Source organism: Aulonocara stuartgranti (genome assembly GCF_965226115.1).
Source record: "Aulonocara stuartgranti genome assembly, chromosome: 15".
NCBI classification, from domain to species: Eukaryota; Metazoa; Chordata; class Actinopteri; order Cichliformes; family Cichlidae; genus Aulonocara; species Aulonocara stuartgranti.
In genome coordinates this window covers 23787529-23808813 of record NC_138951.1, presented here as the reverse complement: position 1 = coordinate 23808813, position 21285 = coordinate 23787529, and the positions used below count along the sequence as shown (strand labels likewise).

The 21285-nt window shown below is 44.9% G+C and overlaps 2 protein-coding genes, 1 long non-coding RNA gene and 1 pseudogene across 8 annotated transcripts; all 4 read left to right on the top strand.

Annotated features, from left to right (window-relative positions):
• LOC309689092 (inositol polyphosphate-4-phosphatase type I A-like) lies at positions 1-5244 on the top strand. Of its 3 annotated transcripts, none has more exons than XM_082505264.1 (3): positions 1-25; positions 1023-1482; positions 4735-5244. In XM_082505264.1, exons 2-3 carry the CDS (start codon positions 1411-1413, stop codon positions 4942-4944), a joined length of 282 nt encoding a protein of 93 aa, XP_082361390.1. In that variant the 5' UTR covers positions 1-25; positions 1023-1410; the 3' UTR covers positions 4945-5244. The 3 variants fall into 3 exon arrangements, with proteins under 3 accessions (XP_082361390.1, XP_082361389.1, XP_082361391.1); XM_082505263.1 differs by lacking the exon at positions 1-25 and adding an exon at positions 592-671; XM_082505265.1 differs by lacking the exon at positions 1-25 and having other exon boundaries at positions 1010-1206; positions 1272-1482.
• Positions 5245-8297: 3053 nt separating this feature from the next.
• LOC309689833 (calcineurin B homologous protein 1-like) lies at positions 8298-8943 on the top strand (annotated as a pseudogene). Its single transcript has one exon. The product of its transcript is annotated as a calcineurin B homologous protein 1-like (transcript).
• Positions 8944-11367: 2424 nt separating this feature from the next.
• Positions 11368-15092, top strand: LOC309689832 (multifunctional protein CAD-like; the record flags this gene model as incomplete). Its single annotated transcript, XM_082506496.1, has 9 exons — positions 11368-11385; positions 11949-12150; positions 12242-12432; positions 12560-12700; positions 12790-12879; positions 13607-13745; positions 14289-14482; positions 14586-14660; positions 14814-15092. The coding sequence occupies 9 exons, from the start codon at positions 11368-11370 to the stop codon at positions 15090-15092; spliced, it is 1329 nt and encodes a 442-aa protein (XP_082362622.1).
• A 91-nt stretch (positions 15093-15183) lies between these two features.
• On the top strand, positions 15184-16207 carry LOC309689479. Of its 3 annotated transcripts, none has more exons than XR_014271389.1 (3): positions 15184-15395; positions 15470-15747; positions 15923-16207. It is a non-coding gene; the product is annotated as an uncharacterized lncRNA (long non-coding RNA). The 3 variants fall into 3 exon arrangements; XR_014271390.1 differs by having other exon boundaries at positions 15470-15688; positions 15923-16205; XR_014271391.1 differs by having other exon boundaries at positions 15470-15701; positions 15923-16205.
• Positions 16208-21285: the final 5078 nt, after the last annotated feature.

Here is a 21285-nt window from a genome sequence, read left to right as displayed (position 1 = left end):
CAATCAGCGTAAATGAGGAGGAATGGTGAGTCCTTGCACTGCTTTGCTTGTTTTCATTTGACTGAACTAACTTCATTAGAGTTATTTGATATTGTATTTTGCACTATCCTACTGTATATTACTGTATTAGTAGTATTCTTATTGTATATATGGTATATCTTATTCCTCTGTCTCTCTTGCTGCATTGAGTATGTGTATGACTAAAGAATTTCCCTCGGGATAAATAAAGTTCTTCTTATCTTATCCTTAAGATTTGTACAACAAAGTATTTTCAGTTTTAAGCTGGAAGAATGGGGTTTTGCACAGCTTATCATGTTAATGCAAGGAAAAAAGGGCACGTAGCGCATCGGTGATGTGTTCACTAATAGAACTAAAATGTGTGTTACCTTAAAATGAGCAAATCCTTTGTCACAAAGTTGTATATGAATACTGCTCATTGTATACATTCAGTCATTTTAAAGTCTATCAAAAACATGTTTCTGTGCTTGGAAAGTCAAATCCTGACAATATTAATGAGACGTTTCTAAAATTCTTCTACACAGATGGTCTGAATTTGTGAAGCGAGTGGTATCGCATTTATCAAAGTCGGCTCCTCGTTGTTTTTTCTAAGCCACGATTAGGCTCATTGAGAGCAGGCATGTGCATGCAGACAGTGTTTGTTTTTACATCTGGTGGGTAACGTCCCTCCCTATATTTTTGGAACAGTACCTCTGAAGCTTGATTTAGATTTCTGCAGGAAATTTACGTTCTAACTTCAGATGTAACACCTCTTAACACTAAACCGGTCCATCACGCTGTTGTTTCCAGTTACAGCGTATATTTCCTGCTGAAGCATATTTCAGGCATAAGACAGAAACATTACAAAAATATACACCTGCAGGCCACTCTATTGTCTTTATTTGACTAAATGCACTAAATTGCTGCCACAAGCTTTTGAACACATGTACCTAATAAAGTGGCTGGTGAGTGTCCTCAGTCCCAGCTCGGATACAGATGTGTTGGTGTGTCTTTGTTCCCTGCAGTAGTGCCCTCTCCAGCTCAGTCATCATCCACATACCCCAGGACACTGTCCGAGCCAAAGAGATCATCGCCTACGTCAACACGCTGAAGACTCAGGTCAGCTATTACGCAGAGAGGCTGTCTCAAGCTGCCAAAGACCAATCGGCCAGCGGACTGGAGTGGACGCTCGCCAGTCTGGTTGACAAGGTACTAAAAGTGTTTGACGTTACGTGGGGACGCTTCATATTTCATTCATACCCTCTTCCTTTCAGACCCGTCAGCTGGTGACAGTGTGCGGCTGCAAACTGCTAGCTTCAGCTATTTAGGCCCTGAACGCAGTACGAGTACATCGCAACCAAAGCTTCTCCTTCCGCTGAGTCTGAACAAGTAGTGCTTCGCAATGACCAGGATATGCTGAGAGCAAAGTACAGCGGTCACAACAGCCAGTCGTCACTGCACGTGGACTGGCACGAAGAGGAGTGGGTGAGTTGATCAGCAGTTATTGGCTGTTTTCTGATTCCAGATTTTTTATTTCTTTAGCATGACAACAGGGCAAACTGAGGGCTCGGTGGAGAGATTACATTTCACAGTTGGCTTGGAAATAATTCAGTTTTCCCCCAGATGAGCTGGAAGAGGTGGCTGGCAAAAGGGAGGTCTAAGTTTCTCTCCTTAGATTGACCAAACCCATGACCTTGAACCTGGATATATAGGACAGGGAGGATAAATAAAAGGATGTTACATTAAACCAGTGGTTCCCAAACCTTTTTTTTTTTTTTGTTAGACCCCTGTTTGTTTTACAAGAAAATCTTCGCAGCCCCCCGGCACAAACACATCCTCAAACCACACACAACCATTTATTGTTTTCAAACTCCACTGCAGTTTCTTTTACACCTCAAACCTTTAGAAAACCAAAAGCAAACAAATAAAAGTAAACTACAATAAATTACAGGTTGGAACAAAATAAACTAATACCATCTTTATTTTAAGCGTAGTTGTTTCTTTCCCCCTTTGTAAGAATAATTTTTCAAAACATGCCTCTATGTGCAAAGTGGGTTTAAAAACATAAAACGTGATTTGGACAGGGGAAATGGGTTTTGGTTTAGACACAAATACATATTGATTGATTGATTGATTGAATCTTTATTTTGAACATGTTGAAAAAGTATAAAAAAAAAATAGAATTAAAAGAGACAAATGAACAAAGCAAACAAAAGGAAAACGAGCAACCACAACTCCAAATAACGTCCATGTTCAAAAAGGAGCAGGAAGAAGCATAAGCTTATTTAATCCCACCCCTTTTCCACTATCTAGTATCAATAGACTACAGAAATACCTCCTTGTAATTACATTATATGTTATGTGTAATTTTTTTTTTTTTTTTTTTATATATACACATATATGTTTCTATTTATCCATACCTACGTATATACACACATACGCACATATACACATTTTCAATAACCCCATTAACACCTGAAGGATACACAACCTACAATTTTATATATATTTAATATATATATATATATATATTTAATATATATATATATATATATATACACACATACATACACACACATACACATATATATATATACATACATACATACATACATACATACATATACATACATATACACATACATATATACCCATACCAACAAACCCGTGCATGCGCACACACATGAAAATATTAGACAAGAACACCCTATCAAATCTCTACCTTTTCCCTGTACCCTGTAAAAACCATATCCTTAAACCGCTTTTTAAACTGCGCCATGCTTGGACATTGCTTCATATCTTTACTTAGTCTGTTCCACAGCTTCACTCCACACACAGAGATGCAAAAACTTTTTAATGTTGTACGGATACGAGGATGTTTTAAATTTAATTCCCCCCTCAAATTGTATCCCCGTTCCCTTTTAGAAAACATTTTTAGAATATTGTCAGGAAGCAGGTTATTTATTGCTTTATATATAATTTGTGCTGTGAAAAAATGAACCAGATCTGTGAATTTTAGAATTTTTGATTTTAAGAATAGTGGATTTGTATGATCTCTGTAACCAGTTTTATGGATTATCCTTATGGCCCTTTTTTTGTAATATAAAGATTGATGATAGCGAACATTTGTAAGTATTGCCCCAAACCTCTGCACAGTAATTCAAATACGGTGCAATCAGGGAACAATAGAGAATGTGGAGTGATTTGTGGTCCAGAATGTGTTTTACTTTACTCAAGATTGAGACACTTCTTGAAATTTTGTTATGTATATGATTTATATGAGACTTCCAGTTTAATTTATCATCTATAATCACACCAAGAAACTTATGTTCAAGTACTCTTTCAATTTCCACACCATCTACATGAATCTGCACTTGTGCATTTCTAAGGGAATTCCCAAATAAGATAATTTTAGTTTTACTTAGATTTAGCGATAGTTTGTTCCTGTTAAACCATTTTTTAATTTTGCACATTTCTGAAGTAATTGTATCCAGCAGCTCCTTTAGATTCCCCCCAGAACAAAAAATATTTGTGTCATCTGCAAATAATACTAATTTTAATATATCAGATGCCTTACAAATATCATTTATATAAATAATAAATAATTTGATTTAAAAAAAAAAAAAATCTTCTTGGGATCGCACATACTTCTTTTTGTGCCTCTAAAACATCCTTGTTTGTCTTTCCAGAAAAGACATATGATGTCGTAACTGTCGGAGCACCGGCCTCTCACTGTTTCTAAAAATGGCGTTCTGAGGAAGCTCATCCAGAAGTTTGAGGAAGCAAAGAAACAGTAAGTTGAGAGTAAAGTCGGGCGTCACATTAGGGCTGGGCGATATGGCCTAAAATCCATATCGCGGTATAATTTGAAGCACGTGCGGTAACGATATATATCGCGAAATATTCTTTTCTTCTGTATAACATATTTTCCACACTATATGACACACTTAATAAATTTTCTCAAAAATCGAAAGTGTGCCTATGAATTCTGGTTGTGCTTATCTGACCTCGAACCGATTTTGGCGTGCAGAAATCTGTTAAGAACTGTTTTAGTACAACTTTGGTAAGCTGCACTGCTTGATGGATTGTCAGAGCATTACGGCTGCCGTAGTGAGGAGCTTCTTAAATGTTGGTTTAGTGTAAGCTCAGCTTTTTAACTAATGTAAGAAGTGTTATAACTGACTCGTTTTTAATACCTAAATCTGGCCTCAGTGCACAAACCTAAATGAATCGGTACATATGAAAGCGCCCAAGTCACGAGCTGAGTTCAAGGACATGGATAAAACAAAAAGGTTCAAATTTGTGCCCAAAAACCCCACAAATCAGTGTCACTGTTTTAAAATCTGCTGCGAGACCGCTCTAAATGTCAGCTTTTTCTTTACGTAAAGACTGGGGTCTGTAACATATCAGCTCGTTTCTTATTTATTAAAGAACATGCCTGACACCAGGCTTTTGAGTCAAACGGCTCCATTAGATCTCTGCAAGTATTTTTAAGTATTTTTAGGTTCTTTCCAGCAGGATTTGTGGCTAGTTCTGGAGCTTGACCCTAAAAGATTTCAGTGTGTCGGTGCTTCTGCTTTCCCTGTTGTCCTTCTGTTCCGTCCTTTTTTCTGTTTCTGTCAAATTTAAAAACAACTGCACTCTGAAATACACACTCTTTGCAAGATGTTGTCTAAACTAGTGGTTGGAAGGCATATTTGTGTTTGGTCTCTGATGGTTTATTTACACTTTTTGCAGGCCACGCCCACGGACTACAGCGCCATGATGAGCAACAAAGCCAAGAAGTCTATTGACTTCCTTCTGATGCAGGACACCGCCCCGACGATAGCCACGGACGTGTCACTGCAGTACCGCCTCGACATCGTCTTCTGCCAAACGGTCACCTACACATATTTTAATTATTGTATGTCTGAGCTGATGCGTTTATCCTGGAGTGACTCAGAGTGAAGGAGAAGGCCAAGAAGAAGTGTAAATATCATAGAAGCAAGGAGTTCAGAGCTCTACGACTTAGTGTCTTTATGGTATTTATGTGTGTAATGGAGACCAGGGGTTCCATTACCCTTACTTGTATTTTTATTAATTGACTGACTGATTTGTATTTAAAAACCGTAATGAAGAAAAACACACACTGGTTGATTGTGATTCTTTATTAGGCTTTTTGGGTTGTTATTTAAGTGACTCGTTAAAGGTGAAGAGACAGGGGGACTGGCCATCCTACCTGTGTCAGGAAAAGAACCTGTGTTAGAGCTGTTCACATTTAAACATTTGTCTGTAACCTAAATTAGTTGTATATGTAAAAAGAGAAGTGTTAACAGTACTCACTTTGTAAAGAGTAAAAGCAGCTCAATCACCTGCTTATGAGCTCCTGGAGAAAACCAATGTGCCAGGCTAGGGGAGTGTGTTGGAGTGATTTTGTTAAAAGTTGTCATTATTGTGCTTGGACCTTGTCTTGAACTGTATGTTCAGATATTTTCTGTTCCTCCCCCACATGTAGGATGTTGGGGATGTTACTAGCTATAGTTTTCAACTGCAGGCACAATCTATGTAAGATTCTGGTTTCCTTATTTGGTAAGGAATGTTCACTTCCTGCCCTTTATGGGCTCACCATGTAAATGGTGGACTGTTAAAGAGGTTAAGCCATATACGAGGTTGAGGGGAGATGACCCTTTTATGACTAGAGATGCGGTTAAAACGTTTGTAAGCAGGAAGTCACGTATACAGACACACATACACTCTCTCTCACTCACACACACACACACACACACACACACACACACACACACACACAGTGCCTTAGCTTTTACCACACAACATATGGGGTTTACAATGGGCGGTTGTGTAACTGTTTTCATTCAATAAAAGGCTGGAGTTGGAGTTGTCTGAGTTTGGGTGTAGAGCTTGCAACTCTGAGAATCCGACCAGGCTTCCCCTGCACAAGTAAAAACCAATCGAGCTCTGATTGTCTTACTTTGTTCTGAGTCAGCGAGGGCTGAAACCTAACTGTGTGGTTAAGGTGTTTTACAGTTTTTCTCGATTGCTTAAACACTATAACCAGGCCTCTAAACTAAAATTTCAAAACCGTAACGCTATTGTTCAAAAAGCTCACCCATTTCCCTGAACTATAAACACTATTCCCTGCTTTGACACATGACTCAAATTTGGTGAACTGTTACTGCAAAACTCTACACACAAATCCCTACATTTTACAGTGCTTACACCATGTAGTCATTTAGAAAGCACTAGCATGCAATAATGTTAACTTAAGTCAGCATAGCTTGAGCTCAATTAGCACACAATTAACCAGGTGGAAACACTAGGAGTCAAAATTTAGCACACACCAATCAGAACCTGCGATGGATAGATAAAAGGGCCAAAGTCAGCTCATTCAGGTTTGAAACAATGGATCCAAAGAGATGCAAAGGAAGAGGACGTGGTGAAGGAGGAGGACGTGGTGAAGGAGGAGGACGTGGTGGAGGAGGAGGAGGAGGTGGAGGTGGAGGTGGAGAACGACGGCGACAAGGAAGGGGAAGAGCAAGGGCACGAAGACAGTCAGTCTCGGATGAAATTCGAGCCACTTTAGTTGACCATGTCCTTGTCCATGGGATGACTATGAGGGAGGCTGGGCAACGAGTACAACCAAATTTGAGTCGCTTCACTGTTGCCTCCATCATCAGAACCGTCAGGGAGGAAAACAGGTAGGTGTACTTGCAGTAAGACTGCTTTGTACAGTAACGTTTAAGTTACTGAACTTATGTGTCTTGAGTTTCAGTATGTTTCCATTATTTTCCTGTAAAATGAATGTGTGACAGTTACACTAATGAGTGCTTCTATTTTTGTAGGACACAGAGACGACCACCTGCTGGAGGCAGGTTAAGGCTTTTGTCGGAGGAGCAAGAGAGGGAACTTGTAAACATGGTAATTGCAAATAATGTAATCCGCCTGCAAGAGATTCAAAGGAGAGTGATTGAGGATGATCATCTTTTTCGAGGCATAAATGCCATCAGCCTCTCCACAATTGACCACATCCTCCGAAAGAATCAATTCCGGATGAAACAGGCATACCGAGTCCCTTTCGAACGAAACTCTGACAGAGTGAAAAACCAACGTGTGGAATATGTTCAGGTATGAGTTTTGATACTGTATAAAGTATTGTGTACCATCACAGCATGGCAGTTTATGCTGCCATTTCAGCACTCTTGCACTGTGGTTCAGGGTACCGATTGACTCTACTGTGTTATGTGTTTTGCAGAGAATCTTTGAGATTGAAGGACGGCCTGTTCCCCATGAAATAATCTTTGTGGATGAGGCAGGTTTTAACCTGACCAAAAGAAGGAGGAACATAATTGGCCATCAGGCTATTGTAAATGTCCCTGGTCAGCGTGGGGGGAATGTCACTATGTGCGCAGCCATCAGCCAACGAGGGGTACTCCACCGCCATGCCGTACTAGGACCCTATAACACTATGCTTCTCCTTGCTTTTCTTGATGGTTTAAGACAACATATGTTCCAGCTGGACTACAGGGAACCAGCACAGCCAGAGCAGCCTCACTACGTTGTTGTGTGGGATAACGTCAGCTTCCATCGCGCTGCTCTGGTTCGTGACTGGTTTACCAATAACCCAAGGTTTTCTAATATCTTTCTGCCTGCATACTCTCCCTTTCTAAACCCGATAGAGGCGTTATTTTCGGCATGGCGGTGGAAAGTGTATGACCGAGAACCTTATGTCCGTGTTCACCTCCTTCAGGCCATGGAAGAGGCCTGCCTAGACATATCAGTAGATGCATGCCAGGGGTGGATCAGGCATGCAAGAGGATTTTACCCCCGCTGCCTGGCTGGGGCCAATATAGCCTGTGATGTGGATGAGATTCTCTGGCCTGACCCAGACCAAAGACAAGATGCTGAGGTGGGATAATGTTTCTGGTGTGTGTTGTACTGTATAGTACATGAATGACAATGTGCCACTGTACATTGGTTGCGTCTTTTGTGTTTATCATGTGACAAGGGTTTTGAAGGGGAGAACCATAAGCAACCTAATTGTTTTGGAACTATTGTTTTGAATTAATTGTACCAGTGTGCAAAACTCTGTTGTAGTGTGTGTGTTTTTGAGGGCTTGTGTTTGATGTCTGAGGGGAAAGTTTGGTTTTTCAGCAGGAGTGAATAGTTTTGAGTGTAGAGCTTCATTTTGACCTGGAAATAGGATGTTTGGGGAATTGAGTGAGATGTTATGGATTTGTGTTTACTGTTGTGAGGATATGAGGCGTAGTTTCAAGAAATGTGTTTTAGCAATCGAGAAAAACTGTAATAGAGACTCTTGGAGAGCTTGCGCAAGACGCCTTAGCGAATCATCTCGATTTTAAACCTCCGTTAACATCTCACCATGGGATCCAGAGCGTCCAGATTACTCAGAGAAGAGGAAATTGAAGAAATTAAGAAGGAAACTGGCTTTTCCCACAGGAAGATCACTCGCCTGTACAGACGTTTCACCAGCCTGGATAAAGGGGAAAACGGCACCCTCAGTCGAGAAGATTTCCAGAGAATCCCCGAGTTGGCCATCAACCCTCTGGGAGATATAATCATCAACGCATTCTTTCCCTTTGAGAGGACCAGGTAAATTTCCGGGGCTTCATGCGGACCCTGGCTCACTTCAGACCAATCGAAGACAACGAGAAGAACAAGAACCCCTCAGCTACAGAGCCCCTGAACAGCAGGACAAACAAGCTGCTTTTTGCTTTCCGTCTGTATGACCTGGACAGAGATGACAAGATCTCCCGAGATGAGCTCCTGCAGGTCTTGCGGATGATGGTTGGAGTTAACATTTCAGATGAAAAACTCGGCAGCATTGCTGATAGGACCATCCAGGAGGCTGACACAAACGGAGATGGCTACATTTCCTTCAATGAGTTTATCATGGTCTTGGAAAAGGCAAATGTAGTTCAGAACCAATAAAACATTTAGAAAAATGTTTAAAGGAAGAGGTCGATAAACATAAGCCAGGCAAGACAAAACCATGGAAACAGGAAGAACAAAGGCGTGCTGAAAATAGAAAGCAGAAACAGTCTAGACAGCAACTCACATCTCAGGCCAGTAATAAACCACCAGTTCCACAGGTGGCCTGTTCACAACCACCACCATATCAGCCAGAACCCTCAGCCTCAGAGGCACCCACAACCACAAAAAAAACCCCAACGAATCCGTTCCTACCACCACAAGGCCCATACGCCTCAGCCAGACACCAATTGAATTAAATGTCTCGCGACGTCCCCACACACAAAGAGCAAGAAGAAATAGGGACAGATCCTTACAACAGGGACATGGGAGGACACGGTCACAGTTACCCCCAAGAATTTAAAACTGCTCACCCTCTCCACCGCCTCACTGCCAATGAAGAGAGGCAGATGGTTGTTATGACCCCTCTTCCGGAAATCTACAATGATCTCCTTGGTCTTTTTGGTGTTTAAGACCAAGTTATTGTCGTGGCACCATGACTCTAGTTGTTGCACCTCTGTCCTATAGTTTGTCTCATCATTGTTGGATATAAGTCCGAGCACTGTAGTGTCATCTGCAAACTTAACAATGAGATTGGACGCGCAGGAGGAAATACAGTCATGGGTGAAGAGAGTGTATAGCAGAGGGCTCAGAACACACCCCTGAGGGGCACCGGTGTTGACCACAAGGGTGGAAGAGGTGTTCTTACCCACTCTGACACTCTGTCTACGGTTAGTGAGGAAGTCCACAATCCAGTTGCACAGAGAGGAGTTAAGTCCCAGTTGGTGGAGTTTGGGACGGAGTTTGTATGGCCGGATGGTATTAAAAGCCGAGCTGTAGTCTACAAAGAGGAGCTGTGCATAGGTATTCCTGTGTTCCAAGTGCTTCAGTAATGTGTGCAGCACTGTGGCGATCGCATCCTCGGTTGACCGGTTCTCCCTGTATGCAAACTGGTGCGAGTCCAGGGATGGTGGAAAAGCAGCTCTGATGTGTTTAATGACCAGTCTCTCCAGGCATTTGGCGGGAATGGGGGTGAGTGCCACAGGTCTGAAATCGTTCAGACATGTGACATTTGACTGTTTTGGGATGGGAACGATGGTTGCTGCTTTGAAACAGGATGGTACCAGTGAACAGGACAACGAGGTGTTATATATAGAGATGAAGACGTCCGCCAGGTCTTTTAGCACCCGGCCCAGCACTCCATCCGGCCCGGCCGCCTTCCTGGTGTTAATGCTCCGGAACACACGCCTCAGCTCATGAGTGCTCAGGACCGGAGCAGGGTCGGTTGAGGGGAGAGGGGACAGGACAGGGTCGGTGTTCTCCCTGTCAAAACGGGCATAAAAGAGATTTAGATCCTCAGCCAGAGTAGAACTGTCGGCTGAGGGTGATGGTGTTCTTCTTTTGTAGTCCGTGATAGCCCTGATGCCCTCCCAGACCTGCCTTGGGTTTGTGTTGTTCTCAAACCTGGGTGTTGTTCTCAAACCTGGCCTCGATACGCCTCCTGTGCTGCTGCTTGGCAGTCTTGATGCCTCTTCTCAGGTTGGCCCTGGCAGCACTGTATGCCTCCTGGTCCCCGGATTTGAAAGCGTTGTTCCTTGTTCGAATAAGTTGTTGAACTCCGTGTGTCATCCAGGGTGGATTATTAGGGAACACACGGAATCGTTTCCAAGTTGTTACATTGTCCACACAGAAACAGATGTAGTCCAAGACAGTGGAGGTGTAACTGTCCAATGCGACACGATTGTCAGTGTCCTGCACCTTGAATACATCCCAGTCTGTGCAGTGGAAACAGTCCTGAAGCATCGGAATAGCATCCTGCGGCCATGTTCTCACGGTTTTGGTTGTAATCCCAGTGCTCTTGATCTTTTGTGTGTATATTGGGTGTAGCAGAAGGGAGAGATGGTCTGACCCAGGTGGGGATAAGCCTGGGCTCTGTACGCATTCGCCATGTTGGTGTACACCTGGTCCAACGTTCTATCTCCTCTGGTAGCACACTTCACATTACGGTGGAAATTGTGAAGTACAGATTTCAGGTCCGCGTGGTTAAAATCCCCAGCCGCAATAAAGACACTGTCCGGGTGTGCTACCAGGCTGTTATTGATGCTGCTGCTCAATTGTGCTAACGCTAGCTTAGCATTAGCATCTGGTGGAATGTAAACAGCGCAGATGTAAACGGCAGAAAATTCCCGAGGGAGATAGAATGGACGGCACTTTAACACCAACAGTTCTACCTCCGTACTGCACAGTTTTTCCGTTACCGTGACGTTCGTGCACCAAAGGTTGTTAATATAGATGCACAGCCCCCCGCCAGTCTTCTTACCCGAGTCCGCAGACCTGTCGGCTCGATAGGCGGTGCGGCCTGCTAGATCGATAGCCGCATTGGGAATGGCGCTGTCCAGCCAGGTTTCAGTGAAAATCATGCACGAACAGTTATTAAAAGTCCGTCGAGTGGCGATCTGCAGTCGTATTTCATCCAGTTTGTAACGGATTGAACGGGCGTTGGAGAGGAATATGATCGGGAGTGGTGGTTTAAACGGACTAGTCTTTAGCCGTGCCCACAGGCCTCCCCGCTTGCCTCTCTTCTGCCTCCGCTCGCAACGTCTCCTCCTGCGGCTTGCTGTTGCGGGTAGCCCCGGGGGTTGCTTAACGATCTCCGGGGGGATGAGATACTCGGATGTTAGTTGAAGATCTCCACGGCTTAGTTGTAGTAGATCATCTCTGTTGTATTGAAGTAACCCCAGACTGTGTGAAATAATACACAGTACCACCAAAAGTGCAAAAGTGTAGGAGCTCCGGGCCGCTGCGTCTGCGCGCCGCCATCTTGGTTGCTGCTGAACCTTTGAACCTGGTTGAGCAGTTGGAGCCTCGGTGCTATTTGGTGTTTGATGCTTCGGCTGTTAAAGTGCATCTTATCTTAATTTTTTGGATTCTTTCCTACAGTTTTAATACTTCTTAATGGTTTTCAGATCCTGATAATCCGAGCTGCAAAGCAGAAGGGCATCCAGGTCACATGCGAGGTCGCCCCTCACCACCTCTTCCTATGTGAGGACAATGTGGCGCAGATCGGCGACGGTCGAGCGCAGGTTCGACCCATGCTGGGAACACGCGAGGACATGGAGACACTCTGGGAAAATCTGGACATTATCGACTGCTTTGCTACAGACCACGGTCAGAGAGCATTCATTTTCTGTCACCGATCATGCAGAAAGACTTGTCTTCGACCTTCCTGAACTGTACGGTTTTTGTTTTGTTTTGCTAGCTCCTCACTCTGTAGACGAGAAGAACAGTGAGCGTCCTCCTCCTGGTTACCCCGGTCTGGAAACAATGCTGCCTCTGCTGCTCACCGCCGTCAGTGATGGACGTCTGACTCTGGATGATATTACCAGACGTCTTTATGACAATCCACGCAGGATCTTCAACCTGCCCGTTCAGGAAAACACCTACGTGGAGGTAAACAGACAAACACAATTAAAGGGAATTCATTTTAAGGAGACATTATTTTGATGCAGTAATTAGCAGCCTATCTGTACTCTGATGAAATATGTTCCTAATTATTTATCAATTACGTGTCTTTCAGGTGGACCTGGAGCAGGAGTGGGTTATTCCTCAGGCCATGCAGTTCACTAAGTCTAAGTGGACTCCTTTCAAAGGTATGAAGGTGAAAGGTAAAGTCCGCCGCGTGGTCCTGCGAGGAGAGGTGGCCTACATCGACGGCCAGGTCAGCATTCGTGCATTTTGCTTTTGAACAAGAAAACAAAGAGAATAAATGTAGTTGATCTAATAAAGTACGTGTCCTGTCTCCTTCAGGTGCTCGTGCCTCCAGGTTACGGTGAGGATGTGAAGACTTGGCCCACTTCTTCCACCCATCCTCCAGAACCTGTCAAAGAAACTCCAATGGTAATAAAAGTGAATGCGGTAATAATGCAGCTGCCTTCCATGCTTTCTGTTGAAAGATAAAGACTCTACAATAATATTACATCACATTGGTGTTTTGGCCACCACCATGATTATTTTTGGAGCCAAAATTGACCAGATTTAAGAAGAGAGTGAAGTTATCTGCCAACACTAACACACTTCTTTAGCAGCCATAGCCATGAAGAACGTGCACACAGCAGCAGATATCGGCTAGTTGATGCTAAGTAAACGTAACTGAAAGAAAACACTAGAATTTCATTCAACAAATTGAATAAAAGAACTTCTTAGATGTAATTAGTTTAAAATGCTGTAAAAGACACAGCAAGCAAAATCGAGAGGTTCAGATCAGTGATTAAAGTTGGTGTTTCTTCCATGCCTGAAATGTCTGGTAGGAGGCAAACAGCAGGTATCAACTTGTTCCTTTTGAAATGTGGAGGAATAGCAGCTCCTCACTTTATTTCTAAGAAAGAGGTCTTAGACGCCACCGTTTGGAGGAAGCTCTTTTCCGGTGCTTATATCCCCGGTCTTCTTTCTTATGAGCGTAGATGACATCTAAAAAGTTCACAGAATTTGAACGTACAGCTAACAGAGTTTAATTACAAACAAAAACATTTAAAGCCTGTACTTAGAACTGTTTTGAGTGTTTCTTGAACTCCTCTATGTGGGGATTACTTGATGTGTTTTGTTTACATTAATTCTGCTCCATCAGACTCCTGAGCGTCGGCGTCCAACTCCACCCCGGGATGGAGTGCGGACTCGAGCTGCGAGCCCACGACGCATTGGTGGAGAAAGCCGCTACCTGCTGCCGTCCCGTATCCACCGTGCCTCTGATCCCAGCCTGCCACCAGGTATTACAGCTCCCAGAATGCTTTGGAACAGCAGTTTTTTGTTTTACCTCGAGGGTTTCTCCCAATGTTTCTACCAGTGTATTATCAGCCTGCCTGGCTGTGGTGGGGCGTGGTCTGCGGTGCCGTGCAGGGAGGGCGGACGTACCTGCACGGCATCCTTAATCACGCCCGTCTAGTTAAAAACACGGGGACTCAGGGGTTTGGGTGTGTAGTGGTGAGATGTAAATAAAGATGGCGCCGAATGATACTCCGTGGTCCCGCCGTGCCTTATTCTCGCCACACTGGCCTTAACAGGGGATTTTTAAAGCCTTCTTTAGGCAAAAGGTATCAATAAGTTGAAAGAGGGGTTAAAAAATGAAGCAGATGTTATCATATCATTTCACATGTTCAGCTGGTATGTCCATTAATCAAGTATGTCAAAACTGTTCATTGCCGTATAAAAACAAGTTTAATTAAAGTTGTTTGATGTTCTCCTGCTGATTCTCAGTGAAACACCTTTGCTGTGTTCCAGTCATTGATACACTGCGACTCTTATCCCCACAGAGATGGTCATGCTCCCACCAGCCGCTGCTGTTGACGGGTACAGCCATCCTCCCCCACTGTCCAGGCTGCTGTCCCCACAGTCTGGGTCAGGACAGGTGCCTCCTGGTCAGGTGTCACACCTGCAGATGTCTCCTCTGCTTCACCCACTGGTGGGACAGCACATCTTGTCTGTCAGACAGTTCAGCAAGGAGCAGGTACGCCGAAGAAGATGAAACACACTCTGGGAATGCTGACAGGTTTGAAACAAGATCTCGGGTCTGAACAAAAGCTTATTTTTGTGTCCTTCGTTTGTTTCAGATCTCACACCTGTTCAATGTTGCTCACACTTTACGTTTGATGGTTCAGAAGGAACGAAGCCTGGAAATACTCAAGGTATCTCCTAAACGTGCCTCATGTTACTGCACTATTCACTAATTTCAGTTATGTGCTGTTACAATGGTGGATGTTCGTATCAAACATGACCAAAGTTATAGAATGATGAGGTACCTTAAAGTAATCCCTCATTCCTCATGCCTTCCTGTTCAGGGTAAAGTAATGGCCTCCATATTCTATGAGGTCAGCACTCGCACCAGCAGTTCCTTCGCAGCGGCCATGCAGCGTTTGGGCGGCTCCGTCGTCCATTCCAGCGAGGCCACTTCCTCCTCGCTGAAGGGAGAATCGCTGGCGGACTCTGTCCAGATCATGAGTGGCTACGCTGACGTCCTCGTGCTGCGTCACCCAACACCTGGAGCTGTAGAGGTGGATTTTAGATGGATACTTTTTTTTATTAAAAGTTTTCTTTACGTAAAAGAAAATAAACACTAATTGGTCATGAAAGTAACTGCAGCAGCACCCTGTTGTGTGTTTTTTGATGCTTGTGTGGCAGGATGAATGTTATCCCTCAGTCCAACCCACTTTCAGCCTGGCCCATTAGGGGGCGCTGGTATAAATAGTGGCCATTTGAGTGTCTCTGCATTGCTTGCCTGTGATCTCCTTTTTGGTCACCTGACTTCCTCGGTGTGGTAGAGATCGTTTGTGGGTTACTCTAAAGTCTCCATCGCGGCTGGTCGTAGCTATAGAAGCCTCCTCTGAGCTATTCTGCTTACATTCTATGACCCGGCTTACTTGGTACGTAATCAACTTTTGTTACGCTCTCTGCCTTCTATTGTTCTTTTATAGTAATTATTTATTATGTTTCGCAGGAAGTGTGGACCTTAGTTTTGCGCCAAGCTACGCGAACTGAAGTGCTGCTGTTTTGCCTTGCTGTGCTTTTACCGTCTGTTCCCGTTGTGAGAATTCTTTCCCTGCTGCTGTCAGCTTTTACAGTGGACGTCGGCGTGGACAACGGCCATATGCATGCCGGTTATCGGAGTCAGCTGGCGTGCATATTGATTGACTGTTAACTTATCGTCGTGTGGACGGCAAGTTGGAGCAGTACGGCGATTCCGTTTGCTCCAGATTTTAGAGTTTTATTCAGATTGTATGTGGTTTTATTGCTTTTTGATTTGTAGTTTGGATTCTCTGTTACACCACTGGTGGGAGGCCCTTTTTTTTAGCTGTGGATCACCAGTGTGGTCCTGCAGTTGGGTTATCCCCCGGTGCTACACATTAGTTTGTTGTAATATATTAAAATTTTCTTTGTTTCTTTTATTCAGATGCGGAGTGCCGACGTGGAGGAGACTAGGGTGCCTTGGTGGTGGGATCCCTTGAGTGTACACACCTGCCTTGTCTAGTTTATTAGTGTGAGTGTGTGATAGTGTGTTGCACTTGTGTTTTGGTGTGTTTTCTTTCTTTAGTTGTGTGTGGCATCCCTGCCCCTCCACTGGTAAGCCTCAGCTCTGAATACCTTTTTAAGCATATTTGTATTTGAATATTTATGATTGTGCTTTTATATGGTGTTTTAAATAATTATTAATAAATTGTCAATTTGTTTATTATTGAACCTCGTCTCTGGATTGAGTATAGCGAACCTAAGTGCCTTTTTGGTGATTTGGTGTCATTTCCAGTATTCTCTGGGTGAAATTCCCAGGGTGGCGTTGTCGTTCTTTAAAACTGAAGAGTATTTACTTTATATCCCAACCTCGTCTCGCCACAAACTTGGCGTTGTTGTCGACAGGATATACTCTTTAAAACAGAGACGTGTGTTCTTCTTTTTTTGTTTGGTGTAACGTAAATTGTTTTTTTATATTATTTTGTACAGAATAAAGGCAAAGCAGCAGCTACTTTGGTGTGGGATTTCACAGCTGTGTTACAGAGATGGAGGAAGAGTTACAGGAACTCAGGGACTTGATCGCGCAGCTGAAAGCAGAAAATGAGAGGCTGCGTCAGGAGAGGGCTGTTGGGTCAGGTACTAGTGCTACACCTTCTACTTCAACTGCATCATCTGTTAACCCCCCAACGGCTGGTGTCTCTGTAGCAGAGAGACTAGTTTTTGTGCCCCGTGACAGAAAGTGCCCTATGTTTAGAGGAAAATCAGGTATAGGGTTGAATGAATGGTTGGAGGAAATAGAAGGTTGTGCTAGAGCACGTCATTTGTCTTTGGCTGATAAAGCATTTTTCCTGTTTGACCACCTAGAAGGGGAAGCACGTGAGGAGATCAAATATCGCTCTAGTGCAGAGAGGACTGATCCTGCTAAGATAATCACTATATTGCAAGAACTGTATGGCTGTTCAGACTCCTATGTAGCATTGCAGGAAGCTTTCTTCTCTAGAAAACAGCAGGAAAGTGAGACACTGCAAGAGTTTTCCCTCGCTCTCTTGGGTCTTATGGAAAAAGTTAAATCGAGTGCCCCCAATGGCATGCCCAATGCTGATCAATTTGTTGAACAGGTCTTAGATAGTACCTTGCGGCGGGAGTTAAAGCAGCTAGTAAGGAGGCAGCCAACACTGACATTGCTGGAGATTAGAGGGGAAGCTATTAGGTGGGAACGTGAAGGGTTGCCTAGTGGCGTTAGGCATAGAAGCAGTTCTGTCCCTTCTGTTTATGGCATTCAGTATGGGGTCCATAGCGGTCCCTCAGGAATAGCTCAGTCTACCCATTTGTCTGAGATGAGCGAGATGAAGGAATTGTTAAAGCGCCAGCAGGAGCAACTTAATCAGCTCACTCAGAGCATTGCTCGATTGCAGGGCCCCCATCGAATGCCTCGCTCAGGACGGGGCGACTCCATTATATGCCGTCGTTGTCAGCAACCTGGACATGTTGCTCGGGAGTGTGATGGGGAACGCGTTCCTCATTCCCGGCCTCCTCCGCAGGCCCCTCTGCATAATCGCAGGCACTCTCCTTTAAATACGGCTTCGGAAAACTAGCACCCTCCGTATTGCCGAGCCACAGTTCGGGTGGGGTGTCTATTGGCTCAAGGGTTGTTTCTAATGGTCCAGAGGCAGTCTCGAAATTAATTTCATCCTGTCCTCATATAGATGTGGACATGGGCGGTATAAAAGTACCTTGTTTGGTTGATACAGGGTCCATGGTCTCTACCATTACTGAAAGTTTTTTCCGCCAGCATTTTGAGTCCTGGGGTCAAGAGCGTCTCCAAGCTTGTCATTGGTTGCAGCTTAAAGCGGCTAATGGGTTGTCCATCCCTTACCTTGGCTACATCGAGCTAAGTGTAGAGCTCTGTGACAAGTTCCTTCCACAGTGTGGCGTGCTGATCGTTAAAGATCCTCCAGGTGCAGGACCTTCCACGGTTCCGGGTGTATTGGGGATGAATGTCATTCGGAAGTGTTACCACGAGCTTTTTGGGCAACACGGTGAAGCATTGTTTAGTTTGGGCTTTGCCACAGAGGTCCCTAAACCCCTTGTGCAGGCACTGCAAGAGTGCCATGACGTTAGTATAAGAGCCCCACTGGATTTGTCTGGCCATGTGAGAGTGAGGGGTAAGCGAGCATGTTGCATTCCGGGTGGTGTAATGAAAGTAGTGGCCGCCACCTGTTCTGAGCAATATTCAGGTGCCACTGTGTTATTTGAACCTACTGATGTTAACTTGCCTGCTGGACTTTTAGCGTCCCCTGCATTGGTTCGAGTGGTTAGAGGTACTGCATACATACCAGTTGTTAATGTAGGGACTACGGCGGTCTTGCTTTACCCTAGGACCGTTATAGGGACCCTGGAAGATGTTCATGTGGTCAGTTTGCCCGCTGGTGTGACAGAAGTACTCCCTAACGTAGCCACAATGGCATCTTACACCGCCACTCCTACTGTGCAGGATCAGATGGAAGGGATTGATTTGTCTAAACTGTCAGCAGAGGAACAGGGACAGGTGAGGTCTCTCCTTAAGAAATACAGCTCGGTCTTTTCTGCTCATGACACTGATTTGGGTTGCACTAACTTGATCTCCCATGACATTCCAGTCTTAGACGATACCCCCGTGCGGCAGCGTTATAGGTGCATCCCCCCTTCAGAGTACGAGGTTGTGAAAGAGCATATTAACCAGTTGTTAGGGGCCGAGGTGATTAGAGAGAGTAGCAGCCCCTATGCTTCTCCCATTGTGCTCGTTAAGAAGAAGGATGGCAACCCGCGCATGTGTGTTGATTATCGGCAACTGAACAACAAGACAAGGAAAGATGCATTCCCCCTGCCGCGCATTGAAGAATCCTTAGATGCGCTGACTGGTGCCCGTTGGTTTTCCACCATGGATTTAGCAAGTGGCTATAATCAGGTCCCAGTTACGGAAGAGGATAGGCCCAAGACTGCCTTCTGTACTCCTTTCGGCCTATTTGAATGGAACCGAATGCCATTTGGGCTCTGTAATGCCCCTAGCACCTTCCAGAGACTAATGCAACGCCTTTTCGGTGATCAACAGTGCCAGTCTCTGCTTCTCTATCTTGATGACATTGTAATCTTTTCATCAACAGTATCGCAACATCTTGAGCGGCTGGATGTGGTGCTAGGTCGGCTTCAGCAGGAAGGTTTAAAAGCCAAGCTTGCCAAATGTGCCTTTTTCCAGCAGGAGGTTCGCTACCTAGGCCATGTCATCTCCGATCAAGGTGTCTCTACGGACCCTAGCAAGGTGGAAGTGGTGGCTAACTGGCAGCCTCCTAAGACTGTTTCGGAACTACGCTCCTTCCTTGGGTTTGCCAGCTATTATCGCCGTTTTGTGGAGGGTTTTGCCAAGTTGGCGGCACCTCTGCATAGACTGGTGGCAGAGTGGGGAGGCAGAAAATCAAAGAAGAGGTCAGAGCATGGTGTCGTGGAGAACTGGACTGCAGAGTGTGCTCAAAGTTTTGAGGCATTAAAGACTAAACTGACAACAGCACCAGTGCTCGCTTATGCAGATTTCTCTTTGCCTTTTATTTTAGAAGTGGATGCCAGCCATGCTGGCCTAGGGGCAGTGCTTTCCCAGGAGCAGGGAGGTAAGGTGAGGCCAATAGCCTATGCCAGTCGGGGTTTGAGGCCCACTGAGCGCAATATGCTAAATTATAGCTCAATGAAGCTCGAGTTTTTGGCACTTAAGTGGGCCATGACTGAGAAATTTAGAGAGTACTTGTTGGGCCACAAGTGTATTGTTTACACCGACAACAATCCTCTTAGTCACTTGTCTTCTGCTAAACTTGGGGCTACTGAACAGCGCTGGGCAGCTCAGCTCGCTTCGTTTGACTTTGACTTAAAGTACAGGTCAGGAAGGAGTAATAAGAATGCAGACGCTTTATCTCGCCAGCATCCACCTGATCCTCAGGAGATTAAAGCCATGGTTCCTGGTACAGCCTTGCCTGGACCTCTTCAACAAGCCTTGCGGCTGGGACCAGCTGAGGTATCACAAGCTGCCATTACAGTTTTGCCCCATCTCACTACTCCTGATCTTCATACCCTCCAACAGGTCGACTCAGTGATAAAGGAGATCTTGGTGTTCTGGAGACGGAAGCAGCGACCCAGCTTTGAGGAGCGGCAGCAGCTTGCTCCACTTGCTCTGGTGCTGCTACGACAATGGGATCGTCTGATTGAAAGGGAAGGAGTTCTGTATCGTCAGGTTCATCGCCCTGACGGTGCCGAGGTGGTACTTCAGCTTTTGCTGCCTAGTGCACTAATTGAGCAGGTGTTGACTCATGTTCATCAGGAGCACGGCCATCAAGGTGTGGAAAGGACCCTAGCGCTTCTCCGCTCACGGTGCTATTGGCCAGGTATGTCTGCTGAGGTAGCTCGTTGGTGTCAGAGATGCGAACGTTGCCAAGTTGCAAAAGACACCCAACCAGCAGCTCAAAGTTTCATGGGACATTTGTTGGCTTCTCGACCAAATGAAATCTTGGCCATTGATTACACCTTGCTCGAACCTTCCCGGAATGGGCTGGAGAACGTTTTGGTGATGACTGATGTTTTCAGCAAATATACATTGGCTGTCCCCACTCGTGACCAATGTGCGGCTACAGTGGCCCAGGTTCTCGTGACTGAGTGGTTTTCGAAGTTTGGTGTACCAGCGCGTATCCATTCTGATCAGGGTCGTAACTTTGAAAGCTCCCTGATCCAGCAGCTCTGCAGGTTTTATGGTATCGAGAAGTCCCACACTACTCCTTATCATCCGGCTGGAAATGGTCAGTGTGAACGTTTTAATAGGACTTTGCACAATTTGTTGCGGACCCTGCCAGTATCCAGAAAAAGAGACTGGAATGTATGTTTGCCCCAGTTACTCTACTGTTATAATACCACTCCCCATCAGGCTACTGGGGAAACCCCATTCTTATTGATGTTTGGGCAAGAACCCAGGTTGCCAGTGGACTTTCTGTTGGGCAGAGTACCGGACCCCATCAGTGGAGATGTGCACGAGTGGATTCAGGAGCATCAAGCCCGGCTACAGGTTGTACATGAAGGAGCCAAGGAACGATTGCAATTGGCTGCCGACCGCAGAAAGAGGCACCATGACAAAAAGGTGAAAGAGGCACCATTGAACGACGGCCAGTTGGTGTTCCTGCGCGATCGGAGTGGAAGAGGGAGATGTAAAATCCAAGATCGATGGAAACCCGTGGTATATAGAATCCTGAAGGCACCTAAAGGAGGTGGGGCAGTATATACCATTGCACCTGCAGA